The sequence below is a fragment of the Barbatula barbatula genome (genome assembly GCF_947034865.1).
Source record: "Barbatula barbatula genome assembly, chromosome: 6".
In the NCBI taxonomy this organism is placed as follows: domain Eukaryota; kingdom Metazoa; phylum Chordata; class Actinopteri; order Cypriniformes; family Nemacheilidae; genus Barbatula; species Barbatula barbatula.
The window spans coordinates 17,527,083-17,544,481 of record NC_136765.1 but is presented as its reverse complement, the minus strand read 5'-3'; the positions used below and the strand labels follow the sequence as shown (position 1 = coordinate 17,544,481).

Here is a 17,399-nt window from a genome sequence, read left to right as displayed (position 1 = left end):
TTATATATAATTCTGTGAAGTTTTGACACGAACGATTAGCTTTGCGCATTATATGTGTTGTGTACATTAGAGGCAAATAGAAAAACCGGAATGACATTTGTACTTTTTTGCGTTGCCCATATTTTGACCGATTCACATTTTTGGAAGAACCATATTATTATCAAATTAATTATAAAGAAGTTCAAGTCACCGATTACCATGACCGGGTTTTGTTTCATTTACAGGTGTATAAAAGCATAACTACGAACAGTGAACCCTGCTGTACAAAACTGTTCATGTCCAACTATCAACACCTCTCCGAATTCTCAACCTATCCAAGTCCCGCCCGCCATCTTCCTTTGCGTCCAATTAGAGTGCTTCTTCTATTTCGTTTCCTCCAATCCGAAACACGGTTTCTGCACGTCCTATGAGTGCGCGCACCTCTGATTGGTTGACCTGCGTTCAGACGTGACGCCAGATTTTACGCCGACGTTGGGGCCGGAGAAGGAGGGGCGACTAATGGCGCATCGCAGCCCGACTGATCCAGATCGCCACAAATAAACAACAGCAGCCCGTTACGATCGTGTCCGATTCTTGCACCCAAAGGTCGCGCAGTGCCGTAGTCGTACTTTGCGCGTTTGCTCATTGAGCAGATAGGCTGGGTTTGTTTTTAGCGGCTGCTCGGAGCGCAGAGGCCCAGAGGAAAGACGGCTGATCGGTGAGTGTGCAAACACGAGCGCTTCTGACCCTCACACGCACGATCAGTTCCTGAGCTTTTAACCCCTGATCACCGTTAAATGCATTTAAACCTGCAGGCTGTCTTTCATTTGACAGTCTGAACTGCGATTGAAGCCATAGAGAAGCTGCCGGGGTCGGTGATTCCCATCTGTTGTGCATGAAGCTGCGATCTACTCTGTGCAAATGTGCGTTAAAGCAGCTTTATTAAAGAGATAGCAGTGTTTACTATTTTGGTTTTGCTGGTAAAGTTATTACACATTAGACACCAGTTTCATGGCTAACATGGCAAGCCAGAAATCTCTTATGTGAACAAATGCTTCTGTTCTTGATAGAAATAGTCCAATCGGATCCTTCTTACAGCATCATGTGTTAAAACAGGAAGTTGTATTTCAGAAATATGTCCCTGTTTATTTTTTAGGTATCTTCGGTTATTATGATATTAATAAGCTTTTCATTGCCTTTTAAGTTACATTGTTGCAATTATAAACAAAGACATGTATCAACCATAATTATAGGATTGCTCTTTTCTTCAGAGATCTTGACATTGCTGCTTTTTTTCTACCTGTCCCGTGTTCTGATTTCCTAGAGACTATGTAACGAGTGTCAACATGACATCCAGATTCAGTAAAACTTACACTCGGAAGGGAGGAGAGGCCAGCTCGAAGTTCGATGAGGTGTTCTCCAATAAAAAGGCTACGCTCAGCACCAAATGGGGAGAGACCACCTATAAAGCCCAACTGGGGGTCAAACGACCCTCGTTCAAGCCGGAGGTTCCAGAGCTGACCAAACGGCCTCGATTCGATGATGACGACAGCTCAGAAGACCCGTTCGGCTTTGACAGCGATGACGAGTCCAAAACCATCACTTACAGAGGTACACCTCAGTCTGAGGCGGGCTCGGATGCAGCAGGGTCTGAAAATGAGCAGTCTAGACCCCAGACAGCAGTGGCCAGGGAGAGCACGTCCACTTTGGTGAGCGTCAGCAGAGGGGTTGTTGCTCATGATAGCCCAGGTAAACAAGCTTTATTTGATCTGTAATGCCATTAAAACATTCAGTTGACCATTAAGGTTTTGTTGTTTTCTTTATCGACTGTGCATTGATGTCATGATGACAATTTTGGTTCTCTGCTACTGTTATAATAAGTCCAAGCCTGTGGGTTTAGCGTAATTTAAGGTGCTAGGTTGGTCTGAATTGCAAGTTGAAAGATTCCTTTTTGTTCTGCCTCAGGCGCATATAATAACGTCTGAGTCATTATGACCTCACGTCTTTGTGCTGTGAGGGTCGATGAAGTCACAAAGTTGTGCTGCAGCGGGATCGAGGGGCACTGACAGAGGGTTTTATACCGTGCTGAGAATAGCAGAAGCAGTGCTGAAGTCGTCTGTCTGTAGACGAGCTGCTCGTGTAAGCACGCTGGTGTGGGCTCTGGGGTTTAGCAGGATATTTTAAGCCCTCCACAGCTCCGGACCTTCCCTCGACTCTTTAGCAAGGTTCATTATGACCATTAGAGAAGCTGAAAAGCAAGAATTCAGGCTGTGATGATCCTCAAAGGATCCTTAAAGGATTATCAAAGTTCTAATTGTAATAATTATATATCTACATCGGACTGTTGAAACATTCATTGAGAGGATTGACAAGTCAGTGTTGGGACTTCAGTCATTCCAGTTTAATGCTTGTGGGGATTTTTACACTTATCTTTTCCACTCAATACAGCTAAAACATTTACAGCCTCATCGCACGTCTCTGGATCCGGAGGGGCATGGAGTAAACCCAGCGTTCCGATAAGCAAACCACTCTCACAGACCTCCAGCTTTAAAACCCACAGTAGAAACTTCTCGGATGTTTGGGACTCTCCTCCGGAGGACTCTCCTCCTGGAGCTGGGGAGGGAAGTTCTGCCCAGCCCGGGAACTCTTCAGATGGACTCAAGAGCTCGGAGCCGTGTCCCCCTGAACCGGAACCTCCTGTGGAACCCATTAACTTTGAGCCGCTTCCGCTTATCAAACCGTCCAGCGACAGGGTGTACAAACGACCATGTCGGAATAAAGGGTCGGAAATTTCAGGATCCGAGTTACCGAGCTCTGCTACAAGTTCAGCGCAGCCGTCCGGGCCGGTGAAGAGCAGCGTTGCGGGGGTTTCTGGGAGTTCGGAGGTGAAGCCTGCTGGTCGGGGAAGGGTGAGGGACTATACGGTTCTTCACCCGTCGTGTGTGTCTGTGTGTAACGTGACCATCCAGGACTCGATTGAAAGGAGCGTGGATGATCTTGTCACCCCGGTGCAAGCTGACATTGGAGAGGCAGGAGTGTTTAGGAGGAAGACAGATGCACAGCCTGCCAAGCCTACAAGGTATGCGATGATATGGACTTGTAGGCACACCGGCACCAAATTAATTCAAATGTTTGTTTATATTTTTTAAGAAATATGAATCTTAAACAACTTATTTAGTTTTGTTGATCGAAGAAGAATAAAAGTGCATTTAAGTTGATTTTGATTGACAAGTTGCAAAATTCTGTGCTCAAAAATATTTGTAAAATGGCTACTTTTTCATCATTTTTTTTGGAAACCACTTTAATTTCATTCTACTCTCTGCTCTTTTTTTCTTCGCAGTGTTCTTTCTTTTTTCAAAACATAAATTCATATTTAATGTTCATTTATTTATTATATTTAGTATGTCGTGTTTTAGCCAGCGTAAATTTAGTCAGAAACTATGCATTCATTTTCAGTTATGACCACAACACATACACACACAAAATCCAAACTTTTAAATCAGTAAAATATTTTTACTTTTGTATGGTTGTAGACTGTCTATGCCATCACAAAAGCATTTCAATGTACATACGATCACTAACATCTGTACATAGTGCACATAAACATTATTCTACTGTCCAAATCCACAGGTTCAGGCCGACCCAGAGTAAGAGCAAAAAGGAGACGAAACTGGAGTTTTTTGGCTTTGAGGAGAACGAGGCTCAGGATGCAGACGGGGAAGCCATTGTGTCTGGCAGCACTAGCTACAAGATCAAATACTTTGGATTTGATGATCTGAGCGAGAGCGACAGCGACAGCGATGATGAGGACAATTCAGCAGCTAAAGAGAGGAAGAAGGAAAAGAAAGCAGTCACAGCCGTGTCGATCAGCGCGGACAGCCCCCAAGGCAACCACTCACAGGAGAGTCAACATAGCCAAAGCAGCACAAATACAGGTTCACAAACCTATTCACTGATTTCTGATGGTTCCAGTCATAAATGTGTTTTCCATTGAGTTTTCAGTTATTGTGATACACTGTATTTGTTTTTTGCTCTGTTGTCAGACTCTCAAGAATCGTTGGATGAGTCGGGCTCTCAGAAGGAACCACAGGGAAAGGGGAGCGACAAGTCGAAGGAGATCGGACGCAAGATCTTCAGCGGCCCAAAGAAAGTAAGCCAAAGAAAGGCTTTTGAATTGCGTTGTTATCCTGAGTATTGATCGGGGCGGTGGTTTCTGATTTGTTTATTGGTAATATGAAACCAATATACATTGCTGTAATGGAAAACAATGTTTAGCACATTTAGCAAACTGTTTCCTAATGCACGACCTGAGCACTGAGGAAGGTTTTAAGTTTATATGCTGTTGTCTTTACTATAGGATTTTAAAGCTTTTTGTTTTTAATGTCATTACGACTTGAGAATACTTCTAATATTGGACGAGTAATGTAGTTTTGTGGAGCTCTATTTATAATACAAAAGGGCTTGTGGTTGCTGATAAACTCCTTTTTTTTAACTAAAACCTGTGTTTGTGTGTTTAAAACAGTCTCCTGCTAAAGCCGTATACAATGCGCGTCACTGGAATCAGCCCGAACCAGAGGAAGTGCCGTCTACTGTTTCCTCTCAAACTGTGGTTGCACCTGTACGTAAATGAGACCAAACCAATTTGCATATAACTTTTATGCTATGCAATTCCGACTCCCCGTGAACCCAATTGTGTCTTTCCCACAGAAGCCCAGTGTGTCAGGTGGCAACAAGGATACAAATTCCCATAAGGACGATGGAGTGTTTAAAGCCCCGCCCCCTCCACCTAAAGTCATTAAGTCAGTCACTATTCCCACTGAGCCATACCAGGACATTGTCACTGCACTCAAATGCAGAAAGGAGCACAAAGAGGTGAGCAATGCATGCTGGGAAATGTAAAATAAACTCTTTATTAACTCTTTATTATCTCTTTATTACATGGACTACCTTTCAAAGGACAGGACAAGGGGATTTTCGGTTAAAGCCACAATATGGAGGAATTTTGTTATAAAATATCCAAAAATCACTTGCACAGTGTGATGTATTTCATGCAGTTGTGTACTTGTGTACATTATCCCAAATGTTCCCAAGAATGTGCAAAACAAAATCTTATTTAAAATAATGGCCCGTCCCTTGTCTCCCTTGTATCAGTGACTTAATGTCCGGTGCTCTGCATACCCACAGTTTCCGGTTGTAGAAACTACGGCAACACTCAAATGCGGAAGTGGTTATACAGCATCTGGGACGCAGCATCTGTTGTTCTGTTATGATGGATCACAATTACTCTTTGACGAGTAAAGGAAACCCCAAAAAATGTAAACGTAGTTTACTTTTTAAACGACGACTGTTTTCTGTTTTAAACATATAAAACTGTTTAGCATTACGCTACCAAATCAATTGACCAATTGTCCGATATCATTCGCGGGCTAACGTAGCATTACATTCCACGCTTTTTGCAAGCTAATGCATTACGGTGACATAAAATAAAATTCATTCATTACCTCGAGCGTGAACATGATAAAACTGCATATCCCATAATTCCACTCTCCTACATGACGTAATTTAGCTTCGCCTTTTGTTGTTGTTTAGAACGTGCAACATCGAGCGGTCCAAACTTGTATATTGTGGCTTTAACCTATGTAGCATTTATCATTTTCTGGAATTATAATTGTGATTTTGAAATGCTAATGTTTTCTATTACTCTAGTCTACTAGAGAGTAGATGTATACGGAGTAGGCATGTGCCGGTATCACTTTTTCATGCTGCGATTAATTGAGAGAGCATTTATCACGGTATACGGTATTATCACGATATTGTAATTTTACAAGAGAAACAGGTTAAAAAAAGAAAAACTTCAGTTTTGTCCTTTTAGTAACTTGAATAGCTTTTTAATGAACTAAAAGTAACTCAAACATTTAAATACAAATAAATATAAATAAAACAATATAAAATATAAAAGTAAACTGAACAATTATATCAAAATGAATAATGTGCAAACTGCAAAAGAACATTTGCAAAAATGTTAGACGTGTTCCCTTGTTTTGCAGCCACTTTCCGTCCACATGTCTTACACAAAGGGAAACTGTCTTCGATCAGCAATCCCTCTGCATTTTTTTGGAACCCAAAATATTTCCAAACCTCTGACTTTACCCTTTTAGAAGGGGGATAAATTGTCGGCAGCGTTCCTCCTTCCGCCATGCTTCTTCTTCATGTGAGAATTTGACTGCGGCGTCAGTGGCCGTGGCGCGCACTGCGTGCAGTGTGATTCTACGTGTGACGTGAACACTGTTTACATCCGGGTGCGCTCACGTGTTCTGCGCAGCATATACGCAGTGTTTGCTCAAGCGGTTGATGGAAAATAAGCTGTAATGCACGTTCTAAAAATAAAAATTCGGATCTATTATTTTTTACGGTATTTTGAAGTGCCCACGATAACAATATTGTGTATATTCATTATCGTGATTTATTGAATTACCGAAAATCGGCACATGTCTAATACGGAGCATAATAAAATGTTACAAAATAGTTTAATTTTTTGCTTAAAAAAGAGAAACCAGAACAAATGGCAAACTTGACTTGTAGAAATGTTCAAAGTTTGACCATGAGGTCTTTAAGTAGCCGATAACCCTTGCAGATAAAACCTCACCTGAATCTTAAGACTGTGTCTGCACAGCTGTCAGTGCTGCATGTTAAAGGGATAGTTAACCCAAAAATGAAAATTTTGTCATTATTTACATCATACACAATATCTTCTTTTGTGTTTTGCAGAAGAAGAATAAAGTCATACAGTATGAAATAATTAGAGGATGAGTAAATGATGATAGAATCTTTTATTTTTAAGTAAATTATTCCTTTTAGGATTCTCTCATAACCAGACGAACTCTGCATTTATATGACAAAGAACAAGCTGTTTTTAGATTCATGCATGTGTTTTGGTCAATTTAACGCATCCCCTGCAAACAAAATGATAATTTATTGGTAAAACCCAGTTGAAATGTTTGGCGTGACTTGTGATGTAATGTTCTTATTGAGCGCGGGCACTCTGAACAGTTTTGTTGCCCTCTGTTTTTGAGTGCAGTTATACACAGTGGTCCAGCATGTCAAGCACTTTAATGATGTGGTGGAGTTTGGGGAGAATCAGGAGTTTACAGATGACTTTGAGTATCTGGAGACGGGTTTGAAGAGCACACAACCCCTTAACACACGCTGCCTTAGGTGAGATGCACACAATCTGACATTAGTCTTTGCTAATATTGTTGGCATAAGTATGGCTTTTTTTGTGTGTTTGCATACATTTTATTGGGCTAATACAGTAACTGTCTTGTTAAAAGTAAATGGTTATTGAACTGATAATGCACATGAATGTGTTCTTTTTATGGCAAGCCCTGAAGGGACAAATCCACATTTCACATATTTACAATGCAAAGTTCTTGTTTTTTGGTCAATATTGAAGTTGATTTTCTGTGAAAATGGGACATTGTGATCCGAAACAGGAATGTGACTTTCAGTGGGAGTTTCTTAATTTGTCACTTCCATTTTTAACCCACACGTTTGACAGACTGGAAATAGAATAGTGACATTTCAACAAAAACTGTGAATAGGTGTGACATCCACCATTATCAAATGGTCTTTGAGGTGGCTTTAAAGAGACAGTTCACCCAAAAATTAACAACAATTAAAATTACAAACATTATTCCAAATGTTCACCAGAACAATGTATACATGTTTGGAACAACCTGTGGGTGAGTAAATGAGGACAGAATTTTTATTTTTGGGTGAACTATCCCTTCAACCCATCAACCCATCGGAATTCGATGTGCCATGCACCAGCTCAGATCAATTAACTGGTGTTTTTGTTTATCTTTTATGCATTTTCAGTATAATAAGTCTGGCCGCACGCTGTGCCATGCCCAGTTTCCGCATGCATCTGAGGGCAAGAGGGAAGGTGGCCCAGGTCTTTAAGATGCTCAGCGATGCCCAACAGCACCCGGTGAGTGTCCCAAGATGTCTAATACAAAACCAATAAACTGATCGCAATGCCAGCCATTCTTAATCTACCAGCGAACCAGCTAGCTATATTGCTAAACAATTCTATTGAAGCTGTAGTTGCGTTCCTAATGATAACAGTCTCTGTAAAGCACTTTGTTTACTTCATTATTGAAGATTAATTAGAGATGTAATCATCTTCGCTCACAGTCGACGTGGAAAGGCAAACAGACGGCGAGTCGTTACTCTGTAAATCTTGTTAGTTCGGTTTACACAGATGGCGCGTGAAAATGTTTGCCTTGACTCATTTGGCCTGACTTGAAATTATTTGCGTATTGAAGGATGCACAGTGAAAAAATCCACTTAATGAGTACAGGCAGATGTTTTGCATTAAACCATAAGCCACGAGAGGCCACGTGTTACAGTGCCAGAGTTAAGGTTGTTTTTACAATGTTTTACAAAACATCCGCAAAGGTGATGTAATATAAGATGCGGTTATACTTCATTATAACAAAATGTATGTTTTTTTGTTTCTTACACAGCTTTGAGGTCACCTTTATATTAGTGTACTCTTCAAAAATCAGTTTGTAGGATATGTATTCATTTAAAACATGTGATCCTTATAAAAATAGCTATATATACACGATGGCTTTGGATGCACTTAAAAAAAACACGCTTTCTCGCTCTCATTATACCACCTTCCACAAATCAGCAAGTTGCAAATAATGATTCATGGCTCTGACACTATTGGCTTCTATTATTGTTATAGGAAATGTGTCAAGTGACATTTTCAAGTACATTGTTAAATTTAGTTAAATTGATTAATCATTAAATTATCATTAAACCCATTTTAAGCAAAGTACTATAATTTATAACCTGAGTGTTTTATAGCTATGTCCAGATTTTCAAAGGAATTCAATTGGTGTTTCGGTCACATTTGTCATTATACTGTTAGTTTTCAAAGTCTTTGAATGTGACCAAAGACTATTAATGATGGTGCAGAAGTCTCAGATTTAAAAGTAAGTTGGAAGTATGTTTTATGTTGACCAGCAAGACATCTAAAGTAGATTCAGTCTCATGTGACTGAAGTAAATGCCTTAAGGTTTTGCGGATATGGCCGCTGATCAATTTAACTTTGTTCCTCTTGCTCCTGTAGAACCTGGCTCTTTGCACAGCATCTCTGATGTACATTCTGAGTCGAGACCGGTTAAACATGGATCTAGACCGGTCTTGTCTGGAGCTGATGATCAGGCTGCTGGAACTAGAGCAGGACGACTCTGTAGCAGACCAGCTAACAGCTAAAGAGATGAGCAAAGTTAAAGAGAAGATCCGCAAACTCTGTGAAACGGTCCACAATAAACATCTGGACCTGGAAAACATCACAGTGAGTGACTCGCATGTTTCTGAACCAAAACCACTTTTGGAAATCATTGTAATATGTTACGATTTAGTTTAAACGATTTAGCAACTATTCTTGTGCAGCTCATGACTTTAAAATCGAAAGAAACAAGTGATTTATTTTGTTTTCCAGACGGGTCATTTAGCGATGGAGACGCTTCTGTCTTTGACTTCAAAGCGAGCTGGAGATTGGTTTAAAGAAGAACTGCGTTTACTGGGTGGATTGGACCACATTGTAGATAAAGGTAACCTTTTTGTTTATCTTTGTAAAAATATTTTCTAAAAGACAATAGCTAAATTTCCATCTCTCTCGTCGTCAGTGAAAGAATGTGTGGAGAACTTGAATAAAGAGGACGATAAGGAGAGTCTGGTGGCGTCTCTCTGGGGAGCAGAGCGCTGTTTACGGGTTCTGGAGAGTGTGAGTACTAGTAAACACGTGCTACACAATCATACATGCATGCATGTTATTACTGTTTGGAATTGAATGTGTGTTTAAAATCCAGGTTACTGTCCACAACCCAGAGAACCAGGCTTATCTGATCGCATACAAGGAGTCTCAGCTCATAGTGTCTTCTGCAAGGTGACGTGTGTGTGTGTAATATGTATATGTATTTGTAGTTAGTTGGTAGTAATAGGTTTTGTAGGATGTGTGTTTACGTGTTGCTTTGAGTTAAGATTTGTGTATTGCAATGTACTTCGTATTTAGGGCTCTGCACCATTGTGAACAGATGATCCAGCGCTACAGTCGAGAGGTCTCTTCATCATCTGACTCCACCCTCCCACAGAGTAGCCATAGCAACGTGGGCAAGGCCGTGGAGGATTGTATGAGAGCTGTTATTGGGGTTCTGCTCAACCTCACTCACGATAACGGTGAGACACACATAGACACAACTGAACATTCTCAGATCTGCTTTTCCGCTTCAGTTTTTTTTTCGAAATACAATCAGAATAAACTATTTGCCTGAAAAGTTAACTGTTTTGTCTCTGTGGGATTTGTCAGAGTGGGGCAGCACTAAAACTGGTGAGCAGGATGGTCTCATTCTGACGGCCCTAGACTGCGTTCTCAAGGTTCCTCATTATTTGCTTCAAGAGCAGAGATTCGACATCCGGGTGCTGGTGAGAGCTCATGAAAGTATAATCGTCAGGACGTGTGCTGTGACATGAGCCGTGTTTGGGTGACGTTTTTTACTTCCTGTGCGCAGGGTCTCGGTCTTCTGATAAATCTGGTTGAGTACAGTGCTAGAAACAAACACTTTCTGGTGGAGGTGGAGGTGGACGTAAGCTACCTGAAGGACGCTGAGGCAGACGTTAAGACTGAGAATGATGTCAAGATGGAAGGAGAGGAGAAGAAAACTGAAGACTGTAAAGAGGGAGAGGGCGAGAAGGAAACTGCGAAACAGACGACGACCAACGCCCTGGTGGCTCTGGTGAAGGTGGGCTCCAGCTTGCAGCCAATGAGATTTCTGCACACTTTTGGATTATCATTATACAAGTACTTTTGAGTGCAGTTTTGTGGAAGATTTGACTGCATTTGACTTCATCCCGCATTGTTACGTTACCTGCAATCTTATGTATCAAACAGAGATGGCGCTAGTGAGGCAAAAATTACAAATTTGCAGCTATATTTTGGTGACTTGGCTTTTAATAAAATGATTAAAAAAATTATATTGATCTGACAGGCCTAATATATTTTAAAGTTCACTTGATGCAAATGTGTCTGTTTTTGCAGCTCTTCTTGGAGCGAGAACGAGCAGCTGTGTTAGCTGAGGCGCAGACTGATGACCTCATCAGTGAGGCACCCAAACCTCAGGCAGATCAGAGCGGAGAATGGCAAGAGACATCTGGGGAGATCCAGTGGGTTGCCTCGGAAACCAACGACACAAATGACACAAATGACAAGAAAGAGGAAGAAGAGGAAGAGCTTGATCTTAATAAAGGTAGCAATTATTCACAGAACTGCAGGTTTTTGTAGCACAAATGGTTGTCATGACTTCCTGAGTGTTTGCAAGTGTTGCTTTCTTCAGTGGCGCAAAAAGTGGGTATGCGCTATATGCAGCGCATGGGGGCGCCGCACCATGGGGGGCGCCAACGCGATGGTTTAAAAATGTGAAATAATAAAAGTTATAGGCCTATACATTTTAATACAATTTATATAAGTTAGTGTGTATATAAAAAGTTATATACATTTAAGAGGACTAACAGGCTAGGCGGCACCGGTGCCCTCATAAGATTCCATCATATAATTTATTTAGACATAGAAGGGTAATATCGCGAGTGGGCGGGGCGCCGTGAGTTACGTTAAGTACGCAGTAACGTTGGTGAGTTGTCGTTGAAATTTGAATTTGAAAAAGATGGATAAACCAAAAAAGCTGTCGGGGGCTAAAAATAGAAAAAGAAAGATGGAAAAAGGAGACGTCCTGTCAAGGGATGCGACAGCAGCTAAATACGTGGATGGTGAAAGGCAACAGGTAGGATTCAAAATGTGACGTCTATTCTTGCAAAAACAATATTCATGTTAGACTAACGTTAGCTAGTGAGCTTGCTGAGCAACCGACCGTGGAATCATGAATAGATCTGCTACCAAACTTGGAGGCTTGCAAATATAAATATTGACTGGCAAGTGTTTGCTAACTTAATGCAAAATAATGTTGCTGCTGATAGCTACATTTATATTTTGGTTAAACCCTATTGTACCAATGCCATGCATGACACATCTAAATTTTATTAAAGTAAAATAAGAACCGGTAAATATAGGGTAGCATGCACAATAAATGACTAGAAGCTGGAAAACATTCCTTATGCAATAAAGCTGGTTTATCATGGATTTTATTTTACCATTAGCTTCATGTTAGCTCAGCTGTGCTGTCAGACATCCAGTCTACTTTACATCTGCTGGGTGACATGGAAGCTGCAAGGGCCACATAAAGATCTGTGCTATATGTGTATGTATGTATGTATGTATGTATGTATGTATGTATGTATATATATCAGCACAGACCTTTAAACAGAGAGAGATGTGACCCTGTAATTACTTTTCTATATGTATGTGTGTGTGTCATATTTGTACTTGTAAAATCCCAAATGTTAATGTAATTTCAACACCAGCACAACCTTACTGCATAATAGTTGTCTTATCTGATGCCATCCCTAGGCTGATTAAAAAAAAATTTAGGCTGCTATATTTAACAGCAAAGTTCATTTTATTCAGGTGTGAGGATGGTGGATCAGGAAAGACAGGGGAAAGCAACAGGTAGGTCTAACATTAGGTGGAAGTGTAGAGGGAGCTTGATACCAACTTGATACTTGATACCAACAGATTAATTTCTTAATATTATTAATATGGAAAAGGTAGGGGTGTAATGGTTCACAAAATTCAGGGTTCGGTTCGATATGATACACTTGTGTCACGTTTCGGTACGGATCGGTACGTTTTAGATACGGCAAAAAGAAAGAAATGGCAGAGAGATTGCCATGAATACATTTTTATATATTTGTGTCCATATACCATATAATTATGGTAGGCTTATAGTAGCTGTCTGATATACTTTTAAAATAAACCTTTATTTCAAGCCCATACATGATGATGTCCGGCACACTTTTTTATTTAGGGGGGGCGCCAAAACTGTTTCTGCATACCCCCCTAACACTGAGTAGTTGCGCCCCTGGCTTTCTTATATATATTTTCTTTGTCTTTCTTTCTGTCAGCCCTGCAGCATGCTGGGAAACACATGGAGGACAGCATTGTCGCATCATATTCAGCTCTTCTGCTTGGGTGTCTATGTCAGGGCAGTCCGGTGAGCACAGCTTTAATAATTAAGAGTGATGCATATTTTCAGATTGTACGTGTTAAATGTCATTTTCAAATATTTCATAAACACCTTCCACATCAAACTTGTGACATTGTAAACTTGGCGATGTTTTGCAATTTCTCTCTCTTTCTCAGATGAATTTTAAAACGGTGCGGGACAGCCTTCCTAAGGGTGATTTCTCTATCATGACAGAAATGCTAAAGAAATTCCTTAATTTCATGAATCTGACGGTAAGGGCAGCCAGTGATATTGAGGAATAAGACGTGTAATCTCTGTGGCTCAAGATCGGTGCACTGCTGTTTCCAATGACATTTAAATCCTTTCTTTCTATCAGTGTTCTGTTGGAACCACAGGACAGAAGTCTATCTCACGGGTGATTGATTATTTGGAGCGCTGTTAGCAGAGGTGGGATTAATCTGGACCTGGCAACGTGCCTTAGGCCCTTCAGGACAGGAGGCAGCAGCTCCGGTGGTAAAGGTGGTTGAGTGTCGCTACAGTCATGCCACCTGGGTGACTCTTACTGCAAAGACTTGCGTTATTCTTTTACTCATTTTCGCATTGTGTGTTTTTCCAACGATGTCTCTTTCTCTCACTTACACACTCTCCTGTGTTTCCATAATATTTGGTTTTAAAGAACTGATCCTTGTTTTAAATGCAAACTGAGCTCTGTTTTTGAAAGAAAATAATGTTTGGACAAAATAATGATTTTAATCTACTTGTTTGTTTTAAGTACAGTGCCCTCCACTATTATTGGCACCCTTGGTAAATATGAGCAAAAAATCTGCATCGTTTCTCCTTTTGATCTTTTATACAAACAAATCTGCAAAATTCCAACATTACATTCCAGGAACACTATTTAAAGTGGGGGAAATATCACATTTCTCTATAACACCCTGATCACAATTATTGGCACCCTTGTATTCAAAACTTTTTGCAACTCCCTTTGCATGGAAAATAGCTTTTCTTTTATGTCTGACGAGGTTTGAGAATATATGGCAAGTCGTCCGAGTCCATTCCGTATCTCTTAAGATCCTTCAAATGTTGGTGCTCTCTTATCTTCAGTTCATCCCAATCATTTTCTATAGTGTTCAGATCAGGGAACTGGGATGGCTATGGCAGGATCTTGAATTTGCCTTCAGTGACACATTTATTGTTGATTTAGATGTTTATTTTGAACCAGTGTGCTGATGAAAGCTCTAACCACGACCCATTTTAATATTTCTAGCAGAGCAAGTCAGGTTTTTATTATTTTATTTGTTGGTATTTGATATAAAACATGTATCTGAACAAGATGTCCAGGACCTCTGGTATAAAAGTAGGGTCACAAAAATAAAGCTCTGGCGACATATTTAACTGTGGACAAGGGGCATTTTATATCCCTGTGTGCACCGAACATCTTGTTATTTCTGACAAACAATGGCAATAAAGGTGCAGTATTCCTTTATTATTAAATGCTTTCTGACCACAAAATTCAATTGTGATTGCAATTTTCCATCTGTGCTCTTTGACAAGTCTTTGCCACTCAAATTATTCTCCTGGCTGTGCATTGAGACTATATAGACACACATCCTGTATCAAGCTGATTTTCAGCATCACCAGTCCTTATAAACTTCTTGATCCTTGCCCTGATGTTGGAAATGAGATGAGAACTATTTTCTTAAAGCCATTTTGTGTAGCTCAACAGAACTATATTGCACATCAGAAATATATTCTTTGGTTTTAAACATTGTGATAAATGATTAAGGGGGTTTGGGCTTTGTCTAACTAATATTTATTCTCCTCTGCAACAAGAAGTCATGACTGTAAAACATCATGTTTCTAGTCACCTTGGTGTGCTAAGAAAATGTAAATAACAATGGGAATATACTTTAGGAGATATTTTACTCATATACATTTCTAAGGGTGCCAATACTTGTGACCAGGGTGTATTAGAGAAAAACAGTTTTTCAAACATTCTTCAAATTGTTTTACTTTAATAAAATGTTGGAATATTGTAGATTTTTTTAAATAAAGATCAAAAGGAGAAAGAATGCAGATTTATTTTAACAGCCTTCTTTGCTCACATTTACCAAGGGTATGTTAGTGGATGGCACGATTTACTCAAAATATATTAGTAAATCATGGGTTTAAAAAAAATGATGTCTGACAAACCAGAGACATCTGGTATCAAAATGGGTAAACCCAAATCTGAAAACTCTCTCAATTTACTGCGATATGTATGTCTTACTTTGTTCAAACACACTTTGTTTAAACACACAAAAATATATTACACCATACGCGACACAATGTCGTAACACATTAGAAAAAGTATCTTTATCATGTTAAACTTTATCAAGTTTATGTCCACACCGCAGCCGCAACTACGATATACAATGGGCTATAATGCATTCTATATAAGAAACCGTTAAATTATAAATGTTACACATTGCATCTGTTGTAGACACGGTGTTAAAACACGGTGTTGTGTAAAATAATTTTCATGTTTGGTGACCAGTTGTCTTAAGCATGTTTTGTCATGTCACGCAAGAACCATTGAGATTCGAAGTTTGTGATGTGCCTCCATTTGAATCTACCACACTGATTGTGTCTTTACGTAAAAACAATGTATCTATTACGAAGTAACCTCAAAATATTTTCTTCATACATGTATTGCTTTAGAAGACGTATATTAACCCACTGGAGTCATTTGGATTACTTGATAGGTTGATGTATGAACTTTTCTAAAAGCTTTTGTTATCTTGAGCACCATACAATATAACATGAGAGCATTTGAATATTTCCAAAAAGACTAATCTGTGTCCTCTGGGATAGCATGATGTAAATTGAGAGAATTTTCATGTTTGAGTGAAATACTCTGTATTTGTGTGCTTATTGGATTTCACTTACCCAAATTTAAAGCCAGGTGTAAATGCACCCAGATCTGACCAGGGACAAACATTGCAGACAGGCAACCAAACACATGTATTGATGTTCATAGATGTGTATTGACAGATTTTATTTGGGTCAAAGATGAGTTATTTTAGGGTCCGGTTTCACAGACAGGGGTAAACTTAAGCCAGGACTAGACAGTAAATAAACTAATTTAACTAAGTAACTTGCCTTACGATGCACACCAGTTATTCTTTTCTGAGGCAAAACAATCGCACTTATATATATTCTAAAACATGTTATTGCAAGTTTTTTTCTGTTAAGACTATCATTTTAGTTTTGGACAAACCTTAAGCATGGTCTGTGAAACCGGCGTATAAGCTCTACAAGAAAAACACATTTACGTCAGATGGCCCAAATGAGATGTTTCATATAAAGCACAGAGACTAGTTTAATTGTGTCTAGAATCTCAAAAGTGAACAGCATTCTGTTAGAATTTCTATAGATTCTCATGAAACTAATGGATCTCATAATATGTCTAAATCATTGTTTATTGCTCGTAAAGATACAAAGAAATTATCTATTAGGTTTGATTTCCTAAATAATGATGTGTTGATAACACAAGGATAATCTACCTAGACATCTGATGGATTGTGGTTATTTTCATTTCATTTTCTGATCATACACCTTTTTATGTGAAGAATCAGTCATTAAATTTCGAGTGGACAATTACATGTAGGTGTTTTCTTTTCTTTTGATTAAATCCATTTATTTTGTGTCATTGTATATGCTGCGACCTCATTTTATGTCAAAAAATCACTCATCAAACATTAAAACATCACTCTATTGAATGATTCCATCAAAAACGTGCATTTTCTGTTAATTTAAACGTCTGATTTTAATATAATAGAAAGAGATTATTTTATTTCATGAATTGTTTTACCTTTGATGTGACATTAGGAAAAAAAGTTATGTTTCAAACATGTGAACTCCATTCTGTGTGTATTCAGCTGAACTTATGGCGTAAAGAACAGCTGCTGAAAGAAAAAAACCTTGCATCTTTTCCCAAACTAAATCAAACAAAAGTGTCCTATATTTCTTTCAGATCTTTGCTGAAGCAGAGCCATATGGAGTAAACTTGTTCTATTTTGTAAAACTGAAGCTAGTTTTACGATAAGTTAATTTACAGATCTAATACTTTTTTTCTTTGAAAATGTACATATTTCTGTAAATAGGTGCTTTTTGATGTTAGACTGCTTGACCTTATTTTTTGTATACCCCCCCCCCCTTGGTTGCATTATTTTAGATTAATTGAAACAATTAAAATGAATATATAAATATTATATTAAAGGATTTGTA

The 17,399-nt window shown here is 39.1% G+C and overlaps 1 protein-coding gene across 2 annotated transcripts; it reads left to right on the top strand.

The window, feature by feature from the left end:
* Positions 1-428: 428 nt before the first annotated feature.
* wapla (WAPL cohesin release factor a) lies at positions 429-15,414 on the top strand. 2 transcript variants are annotated; one of them, XM_079458107.1, is made up of 20 exons: positions 429-697; positions 1,304-1,728; positions 2,428-3,058; positions 3,610-3,914; positions 4,023-4,129; positions 4,502-4,597; positions 4,687-4,851; positions 7,058-7,194; positions 7,858-7,969; positions 9,122-9,349; positions 9,497-9,608; positions 9,684-9,781; positions 9,867-9,943; positions 10,070-10,233; positions 10,364-10,479; positions 10,566-10,796; positions 11,093-11,300; positions 13,069-13,157; positions 13,307-13,402; positions 13,507-15,414. In XM_079458107.1, exons 2-20 carry the CDS (start codon positions 1,326-1,328, stop codon positions 13,570-13,572), a joined length of 3,441 nt encoding a protein of 1,146 aa, XP_079314233.1. In that variant the 5' UTR covers positions 429-697; positions 1,304-1,325; the 3' UTR covers positions 13,573-15,414. The 2 variants fall into 2 exon arrangements, with proteins under 2 accessions (XP_079314233.1, XP_079314234.1); XM_079458108.1 differs by having other exon boundaries at positions 558-697; positions 1,304-1,590.
* Positions 15,415-17,399: the final 1,985 nt, after the last annotated feature.